At 36.1% G+C, this 23,645-nt stretch overlaps 2 protein-coding genes across 3 annotated transcripts in view; both read left to right on the top strand.

The window, feature by feature from the left end:
• Window positions 1–3,480, top strand: part of LOC129789267 (zwei Ig domain protein zig-8-like) — a 36,109-nt gene extending 32,629 nt beyond the window's left edge. The window contains exon 3 of the mRNA XM_055825920.1: window positions 3,256–3,480. Coding sequence (XP_055681895.1) covers window positions 3,256–3,480 — 225 coding nt within the window. The remainder of the gene's footprint in view (window positions 1–3,255) is intronic.
• Window positions 1–23,645, top strand: part of LOC129789572 (uncharacterized) — a 656,748-nt gene that overhangs the window by 548,672 nt on the left and 84,431 nt on the right. The gene's annotated exons all lie outside the window — the stretch shown is intronic.

Raw genomic sequence — 23,645 nt, 5'->3', positions numbered from 1 at the left:
TTTCCCGTGATTTTCCTCCCAATTTTTTTAAACGCATTTTCAGCTCAGATAAATTCACAAAAAAAAATTAAATAAACTCGTAGAAAAATCATATGTACAAAGTTTGCGTTACATCAGAATCTAACCAGAGAAAGGGCTTTTTGACTTCTCCTAATGTTTTGAACTGAAAAATTGAACAAAATAAAATTGAACAAATTAAATTAAAAATTTTTGATAAAGATTTCTTACAATTCTCCAAATTGTACCACTCCTATCACTTAAAATTCTAATCGTGTTTTGGTGAATCTTCCTCCAATATATGGATTTAGCTCTCTACTTATTTTTGAAAATAAAATTGCTGCATCATCAACAAATAGAAAGATTAGCAATTCAGCACCGTCATTCTTTCGTGATAAAAAAGAGGAAGTCTCAGGAGGATCCTTTTGCTTTTCTTCTCGCAAGCATTCCATGTGGCGAGGAAAGTTTTTTCAGTATGCGGCACAGAATGAAAAATTCCCCTCGCACAAGGAATCTATTTAATAATTTAATTGTACAAAAGGCATGGTGGGGATCTGTTGGTTGGTATGTGAAATTGAGTTATACAGTGTTTTGAAGGAGATATCCGGCTCTTGAACTTGAACAATTTTTCCCACCCACGCATGATGGGGAGCGATGCATTTTCTTAACTCTCCCTCAAAGTGCCTTCATGTGTTGTAGATGGTGCACATCCAACCATTGTTTTATCACGTTGAGATCCCCGTTTACGATGTTTTAAGTATTTTTCAACTTTAGTTGCTGCTGCCTTGCGGTTGTGTTATTGCAGTAGCTTACCCGAGCAAAGCTATACGGTTGGTGGGATAAAGTTTGGCACGTCAGAGGATGGAGGAGCTCACAGAGTGAATTGTTCTTTCTTATTAACATTTGTTGATTCAACTTTGCAGCCAACAACGCAACTATATAGAAGGTGGTGGGGTAGCTTGTTGTTGGTCTAAAGGGTAGATGAATACAATGCATAAGTACGCGTTCATCGTTCTTCCATGTACCCACCTTCCTTGCCCATTTCAATGGTGTGAAGACTCTTTTTTGCTATGTATAAGTCCATTTTAGAGTATTTTGCCACTGTGCTGGGAAGTTGGAGAAACGTGGAAATCCCGGAAACATCTGGTACCCTTCCCCCGGAGGAGCTTCTGTATGTATTTAGCTTTCTGTTAGCTTATTAATAAGTACACGTTGTCGTGGATTATTTAGACAATCTCCACTGAAGAAATACTCTCAATGTCCCTTTTTCATTTTTCTTTCGACTCATTGACAAATGCAATTTCCTTCATTGCATTTAAAATTATGATGTTACCAAGCGAAGAAGTTTTTCTTAACATCCCCCCTCCCCTATGCCCCTAGTCCAATGGGGAGATTTTTCAAAAGCTTATAACGAAAGTTCCATTCATTTCGAAAGAATGGAAAAGTAAGAGAAAGTTTTTCTTGCAGTTAGAGCAATGAGTCAAATCACGTTTTAATTTTAATCTTTTGCTCTATCCCCGTAAGAGAGAAATATTATATTTCAGAGAAATTGTTCTTTAATTCACAAGAATGTAAAGTTTACTCAGAGTTGGGGAAAATTCATACCATGATTGCGAGAGATTAAGGAAATATTTGAACGAATTTATTTTTTATGCACGAATGAAGCTCAAGCGGAAAAGAAAAAAAGTCCGTTTAATGAAAAGAGTTTTCTGCTGTTATCTGGGTAAAATTGGTAAGACGGTGTAAGACGCAAAATCACATAAATATTCCGCAAACATCAATGTCACCACATATGGCTCCGGGAAAAGCCCAAAATTTGGGATAAAGTTTCCCTCAACCTAAAATGAATTTGTCATCCCGTGACTTGAGCCATTATTTTCCAATTTGAGTTGCTCCATTGGCCATAAAATTATATTCCAAAAGACTAAAAGTGACATTGGGAACCGGAAGGATGAAAGTATATCTTCCCATGGTGTTTCGGTCATCAATCACCGAAAGTGTGTAATGACAATGATTTAACAGAATCATCTCCTGAAGGCTCGTTTGGGGGATGAGAAGGATGAGAATCATCCACCGAGGATTTGCGTATGTGTGACGATATATGGGGGTGGATAATAAGAGGTAGGTTTGTTATTAAAATTTGATGGTGCCAATTTAAAATTTATCGGATGGAAAAGACATTCTCCAATATTTACAGTGAGGGTGTGCGTGTAGATTTAATCATCGTAAGTGGCCCTACTCTTTGCCTATATATTGAGCAGTTATCACATTACCTCAACACACACTAATTGGGTTAATTTTGGTAATCATCCTAAATTACAATTGATTTTTATTTTATTATCTCAATTAATAAATTACTATTTCTCACAAAATTGAAGGTAGGGCAACGATTTTATTGGTACTTTCGGGTTGAAAAAAATATCATTAAAAATCGTCCCAAAGATTCTAAGAAATTTTCCATTGATGAGTAAAAAATTGTTCAAAAGATAGCCAATTAATATGTAGATTAAATCACGCTCTTTCCCTTCAAACTGTTTCGAAATATGTTGTCTGAAGACTAATAATGAGTCAATAAAAAGAAATTCAAATTAGGATTCTTGTTTTGTGGAAAGTTCCTTGAGTTTAATAATAAAAAAAAATTTCTAAAGCGTCGCTGGAAAGTTAGAAAACGACGTTTATTTTTTTTGCATTAGAATTAAGGATAATAAGAAAATATAATTCTAATCCAATCCAAACTACTAGTTTACATTAAAATTTATTTTCTCCCAATTAATTGACGAAGTGTGTCCGTAAAAAATATCCACGATGGTGGTATTCTTCATAATTTTATGAGTGATACTTAACAAATCGTAACGAGGCTTCGTAAAGTCTCCCAAACACTCCCCCTAAATTGTCAATACGTTGCTTTATGGATGCACCAAAGTGGCTGTTAAATGTTCTCTCAAGAGTGCAATAACCATCATTTTATTATTTCAATAAAGACTATGCTTTTTTATGAAAGGGTTCTCTCTCTTTCCCAGAACTATGAAAAATGGTAAACTTATTGCCAAGTTGACGATTCCCAGGCGAATGTGTCTGTATGAGGTGTGAGAAGAATTGTGGGGGAGGAGTGGGAAAGAGGAAAGAGAATAGACTGTAAACAAAGTTATAAATCGTGTCACAGTGGCCAGACGATGGATGAAAAAGATTTTCTTCCTGTGCTATATGTCATTTTCCAAGTGGATTGAAATGTTTTCTTTTTTCTTCTTTTCATTGCAGGTAGCATGGATGCATTTTGAGCAATCTGCCATTTTAACGGTCCACAATCACGTCATAACACGGAATCCACGTATAAGTGTGACTCACGATAAGCACGATAAGCATAAAACATGGTTTCTGCATATTAACAACGTCCAAGAGGAGGATAAGGGAAGATACATGTGCCAAATTAACACGGTGACGGCGAAAACACAATTTGGGTACTTGCATGTTGTTGGTAAGTGAATTTAAGACTCCTTTTATGCACACAGCATATATTTTATCTCACACAGAGAGGGACAAACTGTGGTGGGTGCTTTTGTATAAAAAAAACAACATTATACATTAGACCAGGAGGACCAGGAAAAACATCGTAAATTGGAGGTCAGAAAGTTCACAGAATTTTCCTCTTTTTCCCCCTTCTCGTATTTTGAGAAAAAGTAATTTGAATGTTTCATAGAGGAAGAGAGAAAAGAAGCAGAGATAGAAGATTTATAAAGGGTTAAAATTCACAAATGGATTTTCTTGCTGGCTCAAAAGCTCGTGAGAGTTGAGGAAAACGGAAGACGGAAATAGAGCTAAGTGAAAATTAGGTGGTAACTCCCTTCTTCAGCACCTCCTCACGGGAAATGCAGTTGACATCCTAGCAATGCAGTGTAGTAATTAAATTCTTCCAAATCACCATCAGTGTTATATATGTAGCTCAAGGTATATAAATGTATGAGATATTTTTTCTACTTACTTGAAAAACTCTTGGAAGGATCTCCTTTCCCCTTTCTTCGTGTAATGTCCTTCCTTTTTCCATCTTGATGAGGTCCTTGGGAAAATTTTGCCAAATGCAGAGAGAAAATGAGAGCGCAAAAAAAGAGCCAGAAATCTTATTGAAAGTCAATCATAACGCGTCCAGTTATAAGAGTTGGTGTCCCACAACGTGTAGAAGTTTGTTTATGCGTTGTAATACTATTTGTGAACAATATTAGTAGGCAAAGTTGATTTTTTAGTGAAATTCAGCAATTTGATGCATAAAAATTGTCATATCTCTTGTTCTATAACACCTACAGAAATTTCATGACTAGTTTTGGAAAGGTCTTGAAATAAGCTATAATTTGACATATATCTCAATAATTTTCAAGGTCACCTCCAGAACACAAAATGGCGGATTTTTGTTTCACCAAAACAGTTTTTCGCATTTTTCGTCCTGAAGGAATGGTTCTAGAGGTTTCTGATGTTCTAGAAAGTTGTAGATAATTGCAAAACCTTTAATTTGATACAAAGTTGAGTCAAATCGGACAAGCGGTTCAAGAGATATGGTTCTTAGAACTTTTCAAATGCAAGAATTATTCAAATGGCCATATCTTCTAAACGGCGACATAGATTTTCTTCATTTTCGGACTGGTGACAGATATTGAGTCAGGCTACAACATATCAAAATTTAAAGGAAATCTATAACAGATGTTGGGAGATATTGCCTCTTAAAGTTAGGCAATTTTTGTTTTTGATTTTAGCGCCTCTTGCGGATGTTTTTGGAACTTGGAATGTTCTATACAGTTGTAGGGCTTCTTGAAACCTTTCATTTGATACCAAGATGATCAAAATCGGTCAAGCCGTTCTCGAGTTGTATCGAAAAAACACTTTTTGCTTAAGGCCGCCATATTTGCTAAACCGCTTGACCGATTGTCAAGTATGAATTGTTGATGAAAACGTCTCTCTGAGCTCTACAACATACTAAAATTTCAGACCTCTAGCTATAAGGGAAGTGATTGATAGTATTTCAAAATGGCGGACGGCGGCCATCTTGGATTTTGAAAATGCGAAAAAATGAAATTTTACACCCATATTTCTATAGAAAACTTCAAACCGGAAGTCTCTATCTCTTACCGTTCGAAAGTTATAAGGCAAAGTTTAGGCGACCGGCCGGCAGGCCGGCAGGCCGGCCGGCAGGCCGGCCGGATCAAAAATTTTCCACCACCATTTTCGTAATGTGGGATGTCTAAAACGTGCTCATACCAAGTTTGAACCCGATCTGAGGTGGCCGGTTTTTCCGACGATTACAATACTTGGTGTTGGCCACGAAGTGGAACACCAACTAATTGTTGACAATGAATCTTGGCGTGAATTGGGATACTTTTCGTTGTGGCTACAAATCTCCCTTCACCCGCAGGAGAGATGTTTTTGCAGACAAAGAATTTGTTATTCTTTTCCATCTTATACGGACGTATCCTTTCGCGTTGTGAACTACTTTCATCCCCCATATAGCTTTTCTTCCTTGTTGTTGAATTGTGAAGGTACTTGTCGGGAAAAATTATTGTTTTATTTATTCACAAACAACAAACTGATAAACTCTTGTGTTATTTTCACGCTTCTTTAGTTTCACCATACTGTGGCTTTTGCGGGAGGATGTGGGTGGGCGTGGGGAGGGGGGAGAAAGGGATAACGCGGAGGTATAAGAATTTGAGGGAAAAATATATAAAACGTGGATGTTTTCCGTTTAGTGCGTCTCGAACTTTTGTAATGGTATAGACTTTGCTTCTGGCGAGAAGGGGGAGTCGATAAATGAAATTAGACTAAAAGCCTATACTAAAGAAAGATGATTTTTAATGTACTCAGAGTCTTTTTTTTTTAAAGAAATATCTTTGAGATTTTCTTTACATTTTTAATCGATTTTGATGAATTTTGTTTCGTTTCAATGATCCTCCTTTAGACATAAACAGTTAATAATAATTTTAAAAAATTTTCAAAATCTAGTCAATAATATCTAATTGAAAAACTATTTAATAAAATACAAAACTTATTTAAACACCTTCTCTATCAATATAATTTTTTTTAAATCAGAAGAAAATTCAAGTTAATAAAGCTTTCTTTGGCCTTCTATTGACTTACAATAGCAGTCATTCCTTCAAAAAGACAGAACGTATAAAAATGAAGAGGGAAGAGAACGATTGTATGGAAAGTCTGGGACAAGACATAATGTATAACTTTCCAAAAATTTCATCCTTCTTCCTAACTACGATTACATGATTGTAATGGGATGATTTATTGCGAGTACAGGAAATGATTCGTAAAATAATGTGATTAAAGCAGAAAAACATTTTTGTCTCAACATGTGTGCAAGAAATATTCTTTGCCAAAATACCCTAAATTCAGCAGAGAGGGATGAGATCGAGGCATGATTTTATACGTCTCGCCTTGTCAATATAGGGGCGGCAGAAGTTGTTTTTATATACATGTGTGCGCTAAATTGCTCAACCCACGCGGGCCAAAAGTCAAATATACATACAACATTAACCAGGAAAGAAAGATGATTATGGAGAATAATATAAAATGTTAGAACGAATAAATTTATGTCGCCTCACAAATTCTCAGTATGTTGCAAAGAAAAACACAATTTTGTGATTATGTAATTACAAAGTTTTCCACAAGGTATCCTGTGTCTTCTCAATTGTACCCTTGCGATGTACATTTTGACTTTGGAAAACGTTGCAACTTTCTTGTTTCGCTGTTTCTCTATTGTCTCCTACCAACTGACTTTGTGTCTGCTTAATGTAAATTTATGCAGAAGAGTGAAATCCTCCTGAGTGCAAAACACCCACAAAGTATCCTTCATGCCCACACAGGAAGTGCCGGGGAGAGAGAGTGTGGCATTTCCTGTATCATTCAACACTTTCTCCCTTGGCACATAAAGTGTGTCGAATTGGCTTTTGCCATTGAGATAAATATGATTTAGATGCGACAATTTCAATGGACATTTGATGCTTTATTGCTGTGATTGTTCAATAAGTCTTCAGCTTCCGCACTTTATTGGATGGGCCTTATTCAATTTGTCCTTAACTACATTGGTCCCCTAGGAATTTTCAAGATTCCAATATAGATTATGATATTTTGCTAATAATTTTTAACTGATGAAATAAATCAATTTAGGAATTGTTTTCTTTTGGAGATGTCAGAAAAGAAGTCAATAAATATTTCTTTGGTCTCTTTTATTTTTCTCTCCTTAATAAATTAATATATTTTTCATTTTTCATGATTTATAAAGTTAATTATGTTATTGTGAAATATTTTGGAAAAAACAACATAATATCCAAAGTCTAAAACACGATTAAAATTAAAATAATTAAATTAGGATGAATAATGCATGTAAATACACATAATTCGCCAAATTCCTCATAGAGCCTAATGAAATGTTTTCCGAGAAAACAAGAAATGCAAAATCTACAAATTAGGCTAGAGTAAAGAAAAATTTTAAATATAGAATGAGACTAGGGTTGATTTGCTCAAATACGAACTTAGGAAAATCTAGGATACTGCTTTTATTATTTTTTGGAGAGGCTAGGTCTAGGTTTTATTCTCTTAAATTCTTTGTCTTTAAGCACCACGTAGATCTACCATTTCATCATTTCGTGGTTTTAATCAATCTTCTAAAAATACAATTAAGTTAAACATAAATGTGTGATGTAGTGTACCCTGTAGATGCAAGAAAGGTATATATGCAACTTGCTCCATTTTCCTCATTTAAATTTTTGAAAATTGTTTACGCTAGCGTAAATTAATGAAGTGAATCACCCTATCGAGAATTGGTATGCAACGGTCATGAGCTACAGTTAAATTTGTGAATTTTTGAAATTCCTCTTATTAGTTTTTTTTTTCTCTATTATCTCCCTTTCGTGATAATCTCTTTTTTCTTTACTTCCACTTTCACTTTCTCCATTATTGTTATTATTTTTTTCAATCAATTTAAGAATTAAAATTTGAAATTTGATAAATTTGAATATAAATAAAATCCGCTGCTCAGTTTAATTCATTGAATCAGGAAGAAATTGTTTTATTTAAAACCTCAGTGAAATAGAATTGCCCCACTGATCCTGAAATAAGGAGAAATTGGCAGAAGTGCAACTCATTTCAACCACGAGGAAGATCTTCCAGATTTTGGATTTGCCTTTAGATTGCAACAATCCGCGGTTCTTCGAGCCGAAGGGCTCAGATATTAATTAATGTGTTGCATCTATTAAAGGTACGACAACGGGAAGTTATTTGGGTGGACCACCAGATATTCTATTAATTATTATTTAATTCGGATCTTACCCAAGGTATGTGACCAGAGGGAAGGATTGGAAGAAGAAGAAGGAACAATCGCTTATCTTATTTATTTCTTTTGGAATCCTTACCTAAGGTAATCTTTACAATTGGTCCTTCGAGCCGAAGGGCTCAGATATTAATTAATGTGTTGCATCTATTAAAGGTACGACAACGGGAAGTTATTTGGGTGGACCACCAGATATTCTATTAATTATTATTTAATTCGGATCTTACCCAAGGTATGTGACCAGAGGGAAGGATTGGAAGAAGAAGAAGGAACAATCGCTTATCTTATTTATTTCTTTTGGAATCCTTACCTAAGGTAATCTTTACAATTGGTCCTTCGGGGGAAAAAATCAGCACAAGATGCCAGGAAGATCCAGTCAGAGAGCGGCGTACAAAGGCCAATTCACTACGCTGAAGAAGGATGTCAATGAAATCAGCCGCAATCCTGACTGTCTTCTCAATGAGGGGATGATTGAAACTCTTTTGTATCATCGTCAAAATCTGGAGTCAATTGAGCGGAAATATTGTGAGGTACAAAGGGCAATTATTGATGAAACTAAACCCGAAGATGCAAAAAGGGCTGAACAAGAAGAACTCGATAATTTCCTGAATGAGACGACCCACACCGGAAATCAGATCAACCGTTTTATCGCTAAGCTTCAAGCCACTGACTATGCACCTAGGCAACCAACAGCTTCCGGTGGTTCAACCAGTGATTTCTCAGCGTTTTTAACGTTGATGGAAAAACAATTGGAAGAGCAGAAGGAGCAGAGATTGCAAACCAATACTACTATAGAGAGAATGGTGGGTGAGATGAATAGGCTTTCTAGCAGCATCAATGCGAACAACGGCGGACCTACGATGATGGGAAATCCCAATGAAACTTTCACAGTTACGGCTCCACCTCGCAGAAAATTGGACGTGATTAAGATTCAGCCATTCTCAGGAGACTACACAGAGTGGAAAACTTTTAAAGACCTCTTTGAGTCGATTATTGGGAATGATGACACCCTCACTAAATCTGAAAAGATGCAATATTTAAAGACTCTCATAGTTGGAGAAGCTCAACCCATTATTGAGTCCCTAAAGGTCTGCGACGAAAACTATGATGTGGCTTGGACTATACTATCCAAAGAATTCGACAGTGCTGCACCCATTGTAGCATCTTACATGAAAGATTTTTTTGCTTTGCCAGCTGTAGCATCGGCCTCTGTCCAGGGCATTCAAAATCTTCAGAGAAAGTCCAATTCTATTTTGCAAGCATTAGACGCAATGGAGGTAACGTCTCGAGACCCTTTCATTATTTATTCGATTCTGCAGAAACTTGATGAGGAGACCCGTGCTTTATGGGCTGGAAAAGTTAAGGAAAATTGTCCAACTTGGGAGCAATTCAATGAATTTTTGGTAGAGAGAAGTTTTCAACTCAGAATGTCTTTACCAGAAAAATCCTACAAGTCACAAACTCACCCCAAAAAATCTTTGCCTACCAACAAGAAACCAAAGATGAATTCTACTAGCCTTGCAGCCACGGAAAAGAAGAATTGCGAGTTCTGCAAACTACATCCACACAAACTATTTCGGTGCAAGAAGTTCATCGCTCTGGATGGGATGCGTAGATTGGCGGCTGTTAAGGAGCTCAAGGTGTGTGAGAACTGCTTGTCGGACAATCACAAAGTAGAACATTGTTCATACTCTTTGTGCAATGTATGCAACGGCAAACACAACCGATTGCTACATGATGCAATTATTATTGCCACCACTACAATCCCAACTCCTGGAGGAAGCCAGGGTCAGACTGGAAATCCAGTCAATCTCATATGTAAGAATGTTACCACCAAGATGTCCAAGGTACTTCTTGCGACAGTTATGATCAGGATTGTGGATTCTTCAGGAGAACAGCATTTGTGCAGAGCCATTTTGGACTGTGGATCTCAAGTCAACATGATCTCTGCAAGATTGTGTCAATTGCTGCATTTGAAGAAGAAGACCGTCAACCTTTCCATTGAGGGAGTAGGGACTTCATCACAATCAGCCCAGCATGTCGCAGACGTCGTAGTGAGACCAAGGATGATGACTTCTTCATACTCTCTACCTATGACGTGCATCGTCATGAAGAGAGTCACCAGCGATCAGCCAAATTGGGATACATCTTCGCTGAACTTCCAAATCCCAAAGCACTTCCATTTGGCAGACCCCAACTGGCAAGAGACTCACCCTATCGACTTACTCATTGGTGGGCAATTCTTTTGTGACATCATGACCGATGATACCCATGTTTTGGGTCCTCACCATCCTGTGATGAAAAATACAGTATTTGGATGGGTGTTAATGGGACCTTGTTATGTCGGCCATAATGATTCTCAGGTTGTCTCATGCAACACTGCCACCATGGAAAGCATTGATACGGGACTACGTAGATTTTGGGAGTTGGAGGAGATATCAGTAGGGTCCCCCAGATCATTGGATCAAGACAAGGTGGAAGAACTTTACCGAGCTACCACAACTCGAGACCAAGATGGGCGCTATGTGGTATTATTGCCTTTTAAGGATAACATGGAAGAGTTGGGCAACAACAGGGCATCAGCCAGACGCCAATTGTTTCTATTGGAAGCGCGTCTGAGAAAAAATCCAGAGCTCCGTGCACAATACAACCAGATCTTTGAGGAGTATTTGGAGAAGGGATTTATCGAGGTTGTGCCATATGATCAGCTCAACAGACCTTGTTTCTATATGCCACATCATTGCGTTATCAAGGAAGATGCAGTATCAACCAAGGTTCGAATTGTCTTTAATGGAAGTTCGCCATCCGAATCCGGGCTAAGCTTAAATGACAAACTTATGATAGGAGCTACTGTACAACCACCGTTGCTTAAAATTCTGCTGAACCTCAGACGACATCCTGTTGCCTTTACCTGTGACATTGTAAAAATGTACTTACAGACATTGCTTTACGAACCTCACAGGGATTACCAACGATTTTTATGGGAGACCGAATCTGATCACCAAGTGAAAGACTTCAGGTTCAGGACAGTGTGCTTCGGGGTGTCTGCATCTCCGTACTTAGCCACTCGATCATTGATTCAGTTAGCCTTGGATGAGGGGCACAGATTCCCGATAGCTGCGAAGTTGATATTAAATAACTTCTACATAGACGATTGTCTGGTCAGCATGCCTACGATTGAGGAGGCAATCGAAGCAAAAAGACAGCTTATAGCTCTACTGGCCCTAGCCAAACTTGAACTGTCCAAATTCAGGTCAACTCACATGGAACTCACACCTTCGTCTGATGAAAATTATCAACTGGACATGCCATCTGAAGAACAGGTTGTAAAGACTTTGGGAATGAGTTGGTGCCTACAGACCGATATGTTCCAGTACACAGTGAACGAATTCCATGGACCAGCAACCAAGAGAAATATGTTGTCAATTCTTGGAAAAATTTATGACCCAATGGGGCTTGTATGCCCCATTACAACTGTTGCAAAATGTATCCTGCAAGACGTGTGGAAGTTATCAATGGACTGGGACACTGAAATTGATGGTGATTTGGAGAAAAGATGGAAAGAGTTCATGAACACTCTACCTTCAATGGAGGATCTGAGGATTCCCCGATGGATATCAAATATCTCCGAAGTAGTACACCAGGAACTTCACTGTTTTGGCGATGCAAGCAAGAGAGCCCATGGAGCTTGTATTTACCTCGTAACTCAAGATGCTGCGGGTAACAGGTGCTCCAGGCTATACGCAGCCAAGTCCAAGATTAACCCCATCAGCTATGAGGAGAAAGTAAAGGATAAGATCAAGAAGAAGGACTTCACCATTCCGAAAGGAGAATTATGTGGAGCTGTCTTGGCTATGAAACTTGCCTCAACTGTCTCGGACGCAACAGAAGTACAGCAAATCTATTTTTGGCTGGATGCCACTGCTGTGCTACATCAAATTCATAACCCGACTCAAAAACGAGAAGTTTTTGTACGCAACAAGGTTAAGATGATTCTAGATGAAACCAACTGTCAGCAATGGAGACACGTTGGAACCAAGTCCAACCCAGCTGACCTGGCTTCACGAGGAGCTACTCCTCAACAGCTCATTTCAGCGGAACTGTGGTGGCATGGGCCAGAATGGTTGTTGAAGTCTGAAGAGAATTGGCCACCGAAGTTCAACGCACCCAATGATGACGAAGCACAGGTGGAGACTAGTTTAGCACTCACTACGGATTCATCAGAGAAGGAAAAACCGGTTGCCAATCCAATCTTCGAATTTTTATTGGCTCAGTTTAGCTCCTACAGCAAGATCCGTCTAGTTTTGGCACGATGTCTTCAACTCGTAGAAATTTGGAAGTCATCAAAGGTCCGAGTGACTCGCAACTCGAGGAGAACTACCTTTTCCAAATTCTTGCATGTGAAATTCCTAAGGGATGCCGAAAAACTCTTGATACAATGGGATCAGCAGCAACATTTTTCTCATGTTTTGGATGCTCTGACAAACGGATCTCTGGAAACAAACGCAAGCCTTCGCCATTTTGGAAAATTGAGACCATTTCTGGATTCTGAGGGTACATTGAGAGTTGGAGGTCGACTTAGCAAATCTACACTCAACTATGATACAAAACACCCGAAGATCCTGCCCAAAAGCCTCTTAAGTCGTTTGATTGCAGAACGTGAGCATCTTCTACTTATGCATGCTGGACCACAGCTTACCTTGGCATCCTTGAGGCAAAAATATTGGCCTATTGATGGACGTCGCTTGACTCGAAGTGTCTTAAGGAAATGCCTCACTTGCATCAAGGCAAGGCCCACTCACGTTCAGCAACTTATGGGGGACTTACCCCCGGAGCGAATCGACCATTTGACTGCCTTCAATACAATAGGTGTCGATTTTGCTGGGCCCATCTACATCAAACAAGGTGTCAGGAAAACTGTCACAATTAAGGCTTATGTGGCGGTCTTCGTCTGCTTTTCTACTAAGGCTGTGCATTTGGAGGGAGTTAGTTCACTCCACACAGATTCCTTCATTGCTGCATTTCGCAGAATGATTGCGAGAAGAGGGTTGCCACACAAGGTGTTTTCCGACAATGGAACCACATTTGTAGGCGCCGATAGAGAACTTAAGCGGTTGTGGGAGGCAGAGCAACACCAGCAAGCGATCCAGATGGTGGCAGGGGAACTTGGCATCGAATGGAACTTTTTACCTCCCAGATCACCGCATCACGGCGGCCTCCATGAAGCTGCCGTGAAATCTTTTAACCACCACTTTGTGCGAGTTGTGGGTGACAGAGCACTGACATTTGAAGGGCTAGCAACCATCCTTTGTCAGATTGAAGCTGTATTGAACAGCAGGCCTCTTGTTCCCACATCAGACAACCCCGACGATCTCCATTGGATCAGCCCATCTAGCCTATGTACACTGAAGGACACACTTACACAACTACCTGACCCATCAGTGACTCACCTCAAAATTGGCTATCTGGACAAATGGCACCTTTTGCAGAGAGTGTATCAGGATGTTACTAACCAATGGAAACGCGATTATCTTACAAACGCTTCAAACTCGCAGCAAGTGGTACAAACAATACGAAAATCTCAAGGAGGGAGATTTTGTTCTGATGAGCGACATGGCCCTTCCATCTACCAAGTGGCCGACAGGACGCATCGTGAAGATCTTCCCTGGCCGAGACAACAAGGTGAGAGTAGCAGATGTCAGAACTCATCGTGGAGTCTACAGAAGAGCTGTCCAGAAGCTAGTGCGACTTCCCATAGAAGAAGCATAAAGCTCTTCTGTCCCCGGAGCATGTTTACGCTAGCGTAAATTAATGAAGTGAATCACCCTATCGAGAATTGGTATGCAACGGTCATGAGCTACAGTTAAATTTGTGAATTTTTGAAATTCCTCTTATCAGTTTTTTTTTTCTCTATTATCTCCCTTTCGTGATAATCTCTTTTTTCTTTACTTCCACTTTCACTTTCTCCATTATTGTTATTATTTTTTTCAATCAATTTAAGAATTAAAATTTGAAATTTGATAAATTTGAATATAAATAAAATCCGCTGCTCAGTTTAATTCATTGAATCAGGAAGAAATTGTTTTATTTAAAACCTCAGTGAAATAGAATTGCCCCACTGATCCTGAAATAAGGAGAAATTGGCAGAAGTGCAACTCATTTCAACCACGAGGAAGATCTTCCAGATTTTGGATTTGCCTTTAGATTGCAACAATCCGCGGTTCTTCGAGCCGAAGGGCTCAGATATTAATTAATGTGTTGCATCTATTAAAGGTACGACAACGGGAAGTTATTTGGGTGGACCACCAGATATTCTATTAATTATTATTTAATTCGGATCTTACCCAAGGTATGTGACCAGAGGGAAGGATTGGAAGAAGAAGAAGGAACAATCGCTTATCTTATTTATTTCTTTTGGAATCCTTACCTAAGGTAATCTTTACAATTGTTTCTTTTTTTTTTTTTTTTTTTTTTTTTTTTTTTTTTTTTTTTTTCCACACAGGAAGTGCCGGGGAGAGAGAGTGTGGCATTTCCTGTATCATTCAACACTTTCTCCCTTGGCACATAAAGTGTGTCGAATTGGCTTTTGCCATTGAGATAAATATGATTTAGATGCGACAATTTCAATGGACATTTGATGCTTTATTGCTGTGATTGTTCAATAAGTCTTCAGCTTCCGCACTTTATTGGATGGGCCTTATTCAATTTGTCCTTAACTACATTGGTCCCCTAGGAATTTTCAAGATTCCAATATAGATTATGATATTTTGCTAATAATTTTTAACTGATGAAATAAATCAATTTAGGAATTGTTTTCTTTTGGAGATGTCAGAAAAGAAGTCAATAAATATTTCTTTGGTCTCTTTTATTTTTCTCTCCTTAATAAATTAATATATTTTTCATTTTTCATGATTTATAAAGTTAATTATGTTATTGTGAAATATTTTGGAAAAAACAACATAATATCCAAAGTCTAAAACACGATTAAAATTAAAATAATTAAATTAGGATGAATAATGCATGTAAATACACATAATTCGCCAAATTCCTCATAGAGCCTAATGAAATGTTTTCCGAGAAAACAAGAAATGCAAAATCTACAAATTAGGCTAGAGTAAAGAAAAATTTTAAATATAGAATGAGACTAGGGTTGATTTGCTCAAATACGAACTTAGGAAAATCTAGGATACTGCTTTTATTATTTTTTGGAGAGGCTAGGTCTAGGTTTTATTCTCTTAAATTCTTTGTCTTTAAGCACCACGTAGATCTACCATTTCATCATTTCGTGGTTTTAATCAATCTTCTAAAAATACAATTAAGTTAAACATAAATGTGTGATGTAGTGTACCCTGTAGATGCAAGAAAGGTATATATGCAACTTGCTCCATTTTCCTCATTTAAATTTTTGAAAATGTTTGATGATTTAATAGAAAATTAACTAAAACAGAGAGAAAACTGAAATTTCTCAGATTTTCCCCACATATACATATATATCTGTGAATAAATGAAAAGAGCTGCAGAATTAAATTTCATTACAAGTATGAGATTTTTGGGGGGAAAATTAATTACGAAAATCGTCCCACAAAATGTTATTTATCTCATCAAAACTATCAACCCAATTTCCAAAAGAATGAGTCCGGTGTTATTTGAAATTGGACTCTGGGAGAGAGATATAAATGCTAACAAAAAGTTTAAAGGGAAGTTCTTCAGATCCAATTATACACTTATATAGCTATTTTGTGTGTGAATGCTTGAAAGTTTAGTAAAATTTTATGTTTAATTAATTAAATTACGGCACTAAAAGTCTATCTCTTTCTCTGTGGCCATCATCATAATATAATTTCTGTTTGGAAAGGTTCCTTTCTCCTGTATGCCTGATTCTACGACTGTGTGGGTACAAAAGGACGATGGGAGGGGGTTGGGGGAGAATTTTCGGGGAGTTATATTCGTCGTAGTGACTGAAGGTTATGGCTCTGTGGGGGAAGGGGTTGATGTGAGTGGGTTACAGGAAGAACCCCAAATGCAAAACTAAAAACAAAGATGAGTGTCGGTTGTAGAGTTTTCCCTTAAATTTGGTAGATTGAGAGGGAGTTGTAGGGCGGCGGTGGGCGGAGGGATGGGCGATGGGGTGAAAATGTGAAAATGATGAATATGAAAAGTCAGTCAGACGGTGGAGTATTTGAATAGCAGCACTCTTGAGATTCGACTCCCCTCACTGTTAAAAATACTTCAGCTTTTTTAACTGAAAATTTCGGTCTCGATCTTCCACTGTTTTACTTTGGTCAAAAATTTTGTTTTTTTGACCAATTTTTTTGGTCAATATTTGACCATTTTTTTTTCATCGAGAGTATTTTGACTAATTTATTTGGTCGAAGATACTTAACCATTTTTTTCATCGATTTTGACCAATTCATATGGTTAAAACACTCACGCAAAAGGCTTTAACTGAATTATTTTGTCAATTTAATTGAAGTTCATCGGTCGTTTTGACAAATTCAAATAGTTGAAACACTCCGGCTAGGTGATTTAACTGAATTATTTAGTCAATTTCACTGAAATAGTTCGGTCATTTTGACCATTTAAAATGGTTGAAGCGGTCCTGCAATGTCACTTAACTGAATTATTCAGTCAATTTTACTAAAGCATTTCGGTCGTTTCGACGAAATAAAATGGTGGAAGAGCTTCGCAGAATGAAATTTAACTAAATTATTCCGTACTTCAGTCTTTTTGACAAATCAATACAGTGGAAGATCGGGACTGAATTATTTGGTCTCGGTCTTCCACTGTAGTACTTCAGTCTTTTTGACAAATTAATACAGTGGAAGATCGGGACTGAATTATTTGGTCTCGGTCTTCCAATGTAGTACTTCAGTCTTTTTGACAAATTAATACAGTGGAAGATCAGGACTGAATTATTTGGTCTCGGTCTTCCAATGTAGTACTTCAGTCTTTTTGACAAATTAATACAGTGGAAGATCGGGACTGAATTATTTGGTCTCGGTCTTCCACTGTAGTACTTCAGTCTTTTTGACAAATTAATACAGTGGAAGATCGGGACTGAATTATTTGGTCTCGGTCTTCCAATGTAGTACTTCAGTCTTTTTGACAAATTAATACAGTGGAAGATCGGGACTGAATTATTTGGTCTCGGTCTTCCAATGTAGTACTTCAGTCTTTTTGACAAATTAATACAGTGGAAGATCGGGACTGAATTATTTGGTCTCGGTCTTCCAATGTAGTACTTCAGTCTTTTTGACAAATTAATACAGTGGAAGATCGGGACTGAATTATTTGGTCTCGGTCTTCCAATGTAGTACTTCAGTCTTTTTGACAAATTAATACAGTGGAAGATCGGGACTGAATTATTTGGTCTCGGTCTTCCAATGTAGTACTTCAGTCTTTTTGACAAATTAATACAGTGGAAGATCAGGACTGAATTATTTGGTCTCGGTCTTCCAATGTAGTACTTCAGTCTTTTTGACAAATTAATACAGTGGAAGATCAGGACTGAATTATTTGGTCTCGGTCTTCCAATGTAGTACTTCAGTCTTTTTGACAAATTAATACAGTGGAAGATCGGGACTGAATTATTTGGTCTCGGTCTTCCACTGTAGTACTTCAGTCTTTTTGACAAATTAATACAGTGGAAGATCGGGACTGAATTATTTGGTCTCGGTCTTCCAATGTAGTACTTCAGTCTTTTTGACAAATTAATACAGTGGAAGATCGGGACTGAATTATTTGGTCTCGGTCTTCCAATGTAGTACTTCAGTCTTTTTGACAAATTAATACAGTGGAAGATCAGGACTGAATTATTTGGTCTCGGTCTTCCAATGTAGTACTTCAGTCTTTTTGACAAATTAATACAGTGGAAGATCAGGACTGAATTATTTGGTCTCGGTCTTCCAATGTAGTACTTCAGTCTTTTTGACCAATTAATACAGTGGAAGATATTTGACCATTTTTTTCAGTGAAGGGGTGATTTAACAAATTTCTTTGGTAAGTGATATTAAACAGTTTGATTCAGTGAAGGAGTACATATTTTGTCCAATTCAAATGATTGGTACGCTTTAACTGAATTATTTTATCAATTTTACTGAAGTTTATAGGTCGTTTCGACCAATTCATATGGTTAAAGCACTCAGGCAATACGTTTTAACTGAATTATTTGATTAATTTTACTGAAGTTCATCGGCCGTTTTGACCAATTCAAATAGTTACAGCATTTTCGCAATGTCATTTAACTGAATTATTCAGTCAATTTTACTGAAGTACTTCGGCTTTTCTGAATTCCACTCTAAAATGCAAAATCTTCAGATCTAACTTAAATTTGGGATGAGTCACGTTAACAGGATTTTTAATAAAAAAAAAACAAAATTAAAAAAAAATATTTCTTTTATTTTCTCTTAAAGCATTTTCCTTTTTCTTTTACAATACCCATTAATACTTTAAATGAAAGAGGCTTTTCAATTAAAGACTGAGTTAAAGAAAAAGAATTCTTTTTTTATTCCCTTTTAGAGGATAAGGGAAATTATTTGATCAAAATAACAAAAGTCATTTGGTTAAAAGACAATAAAATCTAAATAAAATTATTAAAAAGGCCAAAAAAATTGTCAAAAATACAGAAATTCTTCGGTCAAAGGTCATGAAGCAACTCAAGTAACAGAATTTATTTGGTCGAAATAACAAAGTCATTTGGTTAAAAGACAATAAAAGCTGAATAAAATTATTAAAAAGGCCAAAAAAAATTGTCAAAAATACAGAAATTCTTCGGTCAAAAGTCATGAAGCAACTCAAGTAACTGAAGTTATTTGATCAAAATAACAAAAGTCATTTGGTTAAAAGACAATAAAAGCTGAATAAAATTATTAAAAAGGCCAAAAAAAATTGTCAAAAATACAGAAATTCTTCGGTCAAAAGTCATGAAGTAACTCAAGTAACTGAAGTTATTTGATCAAAATAACAAAAGTCATTTGGTTAAAAGACAATAAAAGCTGAATAAAATTATTAAAAAGGCCAAAAAAAATTGTCAAAAATACAGAAATTCTTCGGTCAAAAGTCATGAAGCAACTCAAGTAACTGAAGTTATTTGATCAAAATAACAAAAGTCATTTGGTTAAAAGACAATAAAACCTAAATAAAATTATTAAAAAGGCCAAAAAAATTGTCAAAAATACAGAAATTCTTCGGTCAAAAGTCATGAAGTAACTCAAGTAACTGAAGTTATTTGATCAAAATAACAAAAGTCATTTTGTTAAAAGACAATAAAAGCTGAATAAAATTATTAAAAAGGCCAAAAAAATTGTCAAAAATACAGAAATTCTTCGGTCAAAAGTCATGAAGCAACTCAAGTAACAGAATTTATTTGGTCGAAATAACAAAGTCATTTGGTTAAAAGACAATAAAAGCTGAATAAAATTATTAAAAAGGCCAAAAAAAATTGTCAAAAATACAGAAATTCTTCGGTCAAAGGTCATGAAGCAACTCAAGTAACTGAAGTTATTTGGTCGAAATTACAAAGTCATTTTGTTAAAAGACAATAAAAGCTGAATAAAATTATTAAAAAGGCCAAAAAAAATTGTCAAAAATACAGAAATTCTTCGGTCAAAAGTCATGAAGTAACTCAAGTAACAGAATTTATTTGGTCGAAATAACAAAGTCATTTGGTTAAAAGACAATAAAAGCTGAATAAAATTATTAAAAAGGCCAAAAAAATTGTCAAAAATACAGAAATTCTTCGGTCAAAGGTCATGAAGTAACTGAAGTTATTTGATCGAAATAACAAAAGTCATTTGGTTAAAAGACAATAAAAGCTGAATAAAATTATTAAAAAGGCCAAAAAAATTGTCAAAAATACAGAAATTCTTCGGTCAAAGGTCATGAAGTAACTGAAGTTATTTGATCAAAATAACAAAAGTCATTTGGTTAAAAGACAATAAAAGCTGAATAAAATTATTAAAAAGGCCAAAAAAAATTGTCAAAAATACAGAAATTCTTCGGTCAAAGGTCATGAAGTAACTCAAGTAACTGAAGTTATTTGATCAAAATAACAAAAGTCATTTGGTTAAAAGACAATAAAAGCTGAATAAAATTATTAAAAAGGCCAAAAAAATTGTCAAAAATACAGAAATTCTTCGGTCAAAAGTCATGAAGTAACTCAAGTAACTGAAGTTATTTGGTCGAAATTACAAAGTCATTTTGTTAAAAGACAATAAAAGCTGAATAAAATTATTAAAAAGGCCAAAAAAAATTGTCAAAAATACAGAAATTCTTCGGTCAAAGGTCATGAAGTAACTCAAGTAACTGAAGTTATTTGATCAAAATAACAAAAGTCATTTGGTTAAAAGACAATAAAAGCTGAATAGAATTATTAAAAAGGCCAAAAAAAATTGTCAAAAATACAGAAATTCTTCGGTCAAAAGTCATGAAGTAACTCAAGTAACTGAAGTTATTTGATCAAAATAACAAAAGTCGTTTGGTTAAAAGACAATAAAAGCTGAATAGAATTATTAAAAAGGCCAAAAAAAATTGTCAAAAATACAGAAATTCTTCGGTCAAAGGTCATGAAGTAACTCAAGTAACAGAATTTATTTGGTCGAAATAACAAAGTCATTTGGTTAAAAGACAATAAAAGCTGAATAAAATTATTAAAAAGGCCAAAAAAAATTGTCAAAAATACAGAAATTCTTCGGTCAAAAGTCATGAAGTAACTCAAGTAACTGAAGTTATTTGATCAAAATAACAAAAGTCATTTGGTTAAAAGACAATAAAAGCTGAATAAAATTATTAAAAAGGCCAAAAAAAATTGTCAAAAATACAGAAATTCTTCGGTCAAAAGTCATGAAGTAACTCAAGTAACAGAATTTATTTGGTCGAAATAACAAAGTCATTTGGTTAAAAGACAATAAAAGCTGAATAAAATTATTAAAAAGGCCAAAAAAAATTGTCAAAAATACAGAAATTCTTCGGTCAAAAGTCATGAAGCAACTCAAGTAACAGAATTTATTTGGTCGAAATTACTAAATCATTTGATTAAAAGATATAAAAAGTTGAATTAAATAGTCAAAAAAGAAAATGGAATTAATAAAAAAAAAACAAAAGTTATTAAGACTGCGCTCGATTTTTTCTCCCACACAAGTTATTTATTTGCAAATGAGGTAGATTCTAGCAAAAATATTTTCTTTTCGTTTCTTACAATTCGTGAGTTACAAGGTTTTTTGACATTTTCACAAAAAGCTTCTAAAATTTTAAGGTCTAAAAAGTTTTACATCTAGACCAAGTAGCCGAGACACATTTTACGTCATAATAGAAAAGGAAAGATTTTGGTATTCTGGCTGAAATTTTAGCTGTGTTTCTTTCAGACACAGCTTTTGTGTACCGAGCAAAATCGAAAGTCGTCAGATCGGGCTCAAACTTGGGATGAGCACGAATTAGGGTCCCCACATTCCAAAAAACGTATGCGCCAAAAAAATTTTTTTTCCGGCCGGCCGGCCGTCCGGCCGGAGTACAATGCTAAATTGCGAGAGAACGGTGATAGATAGAGACTTGCGGTAAACGGCAAAGTTTAAATATCGACTGGAAGACATCCGATTATGACGTCAAATTTTACCCCCCTCCCCCCCGTCCGCCATTTTGAATAACCTCAAAATTTTGTTTTCGCTATATCTCAGCCCCTGTAATAGCTAAAAATCTGAAATTTTTTTATGTTGTAGGGGACATCAAGAGCTTTCCAACGATACCTCATTTTCGAAAATCGGTCAAGCCGTTTAGTCAATATGGCCGCCAAAATTTTTCATCGAAAATCGACCATAACTCGAAAACGGCTTGACCGATTTCGATCAACCCGGGCTTAAATGAAAGCTCTCAACAAACCCTACAACTCTCTAGAACATACGAAGTTTCAAAAGTGACTGCTAGGGGGCCAAAAATCGAAAACAAAATTTTCGATTAGTTTTCGATAAATATCTCGAAAACGGCGACATAATTTTTTTTTCATTTTTTTATATTGGAAGGTGAGGTGGACGTACCTGGAGAAATATAGGGCGTTAGTTGTGGCTTCCGGGTCGAAGCGACCGGATTTCCAGCATTGAAAAATCTCCTTCCACTTCACAACTTCAATATTTATTTAAATTAACAAAGAATATAAGAGAATTAATAATATAATTGAGAATTTTGCTTCACTGCGTTGGCGTGCATGTCGTGTCTATTGCGCGCTTTTTGGGAGAGTATATGACAGGTTTTTGACCGTTGATAGGTGGCGCGCGACCATTCCCGATTCGTGCCGAAATGTGCCTTTGGCGCGGATCCATATATGTTATAGCTGACCATATTATCTAGCTCCATGCCAAAAATGAAGAAAATCTATGGATTCGTTTTCGAGATATAGCCTTTCAAAGTTGGCATGTCATATCTCGGGTTCTACAAGTCCGATCTTTATCAACTCAAGCGCAAATGAAAGGTTGAAATGATTTTTTTTACAAAATCATATGATTTGTAAGGATCTGTCGAGGTGCCTTTTCAATTTTTTGTGAGTTTTTTATCCATAGAAATATTATTTAGTGTCAACGTATAGACCATATTGACGATTATTCTACATGAATTTGAGTATTTGGATTTGTTTCAGGATATTTTATGTGGAAAAATATTGAATTTTTTGTGAATTATGTTTTGAAAGACCACATGAGACATTTCCATAGATTAAAAAGCAGTCTGTTTTAGAATATGAAAAAGGGTTTGATTCCGAATATTCTGGATTCGCTTCTACCTGCCAGGAGCATCTGGGATTTGAAGTCAAATTCCTGTGCTTCTGCGCTCAAAGGCCAAGGAACGGACAAGGCCACAGTTGTTCGGAAAAATACCCCTGTTATATTTGGACCAAAATCTCAGTAAATCTTTTTAACCCTTGGAGGATTTTGCTGACAAAAGTAGCCAATTCGACTTTTTTCAATCGTCATAGAATTAAAATCTATTCATATTTCGTGATGAATTCTACATTGGTGTATAGGGGAGTTTTATTACTTCAAGATCATGTAAAGAAAATTAGGAAATGTACTGGTAAGCTGACCAAGCTAACGAGAGCTGTGTTTCTTTCAGTGTATTAATTTTGTGAGAGCAAACTTAGAACGCGAATTAATTTAAATACGCGTAAAGTCGGGAAAAGTTGAAAAGTCATGTCTTGAAGTCAGCTATAACATATCGAAAAACGAAAAAAAATTATGTCGCCATTTTCAAAAAATTCGAGTTCGAAATTTTCGAAAGTTTTGTTTTCGATTTTAGCGTCTCTTGCGGTCATTTCTCGAAGTTGCAATGTTCTAGACATTTGTAGAGTTTC

This window comes from Lutzomyia longipalpis, chromosome 2, assembly GCF_024334085.1.
Source record: "Lutzomyia longipalpis isolate SR_M1_2022 chromosome 2, ASM2433408v1".
Taxonomy (NCBI): Eukaryota; Metazoa; Arthropoda; class Insecta; order Diptera; family Psychodidae; genus Lutzomyia; species Lutzomyia longipalpis.
Note: the sequence above shows the minus strand (reverse complement) of the source record. Positions and strands in the feature narration are given on the sequence as shown.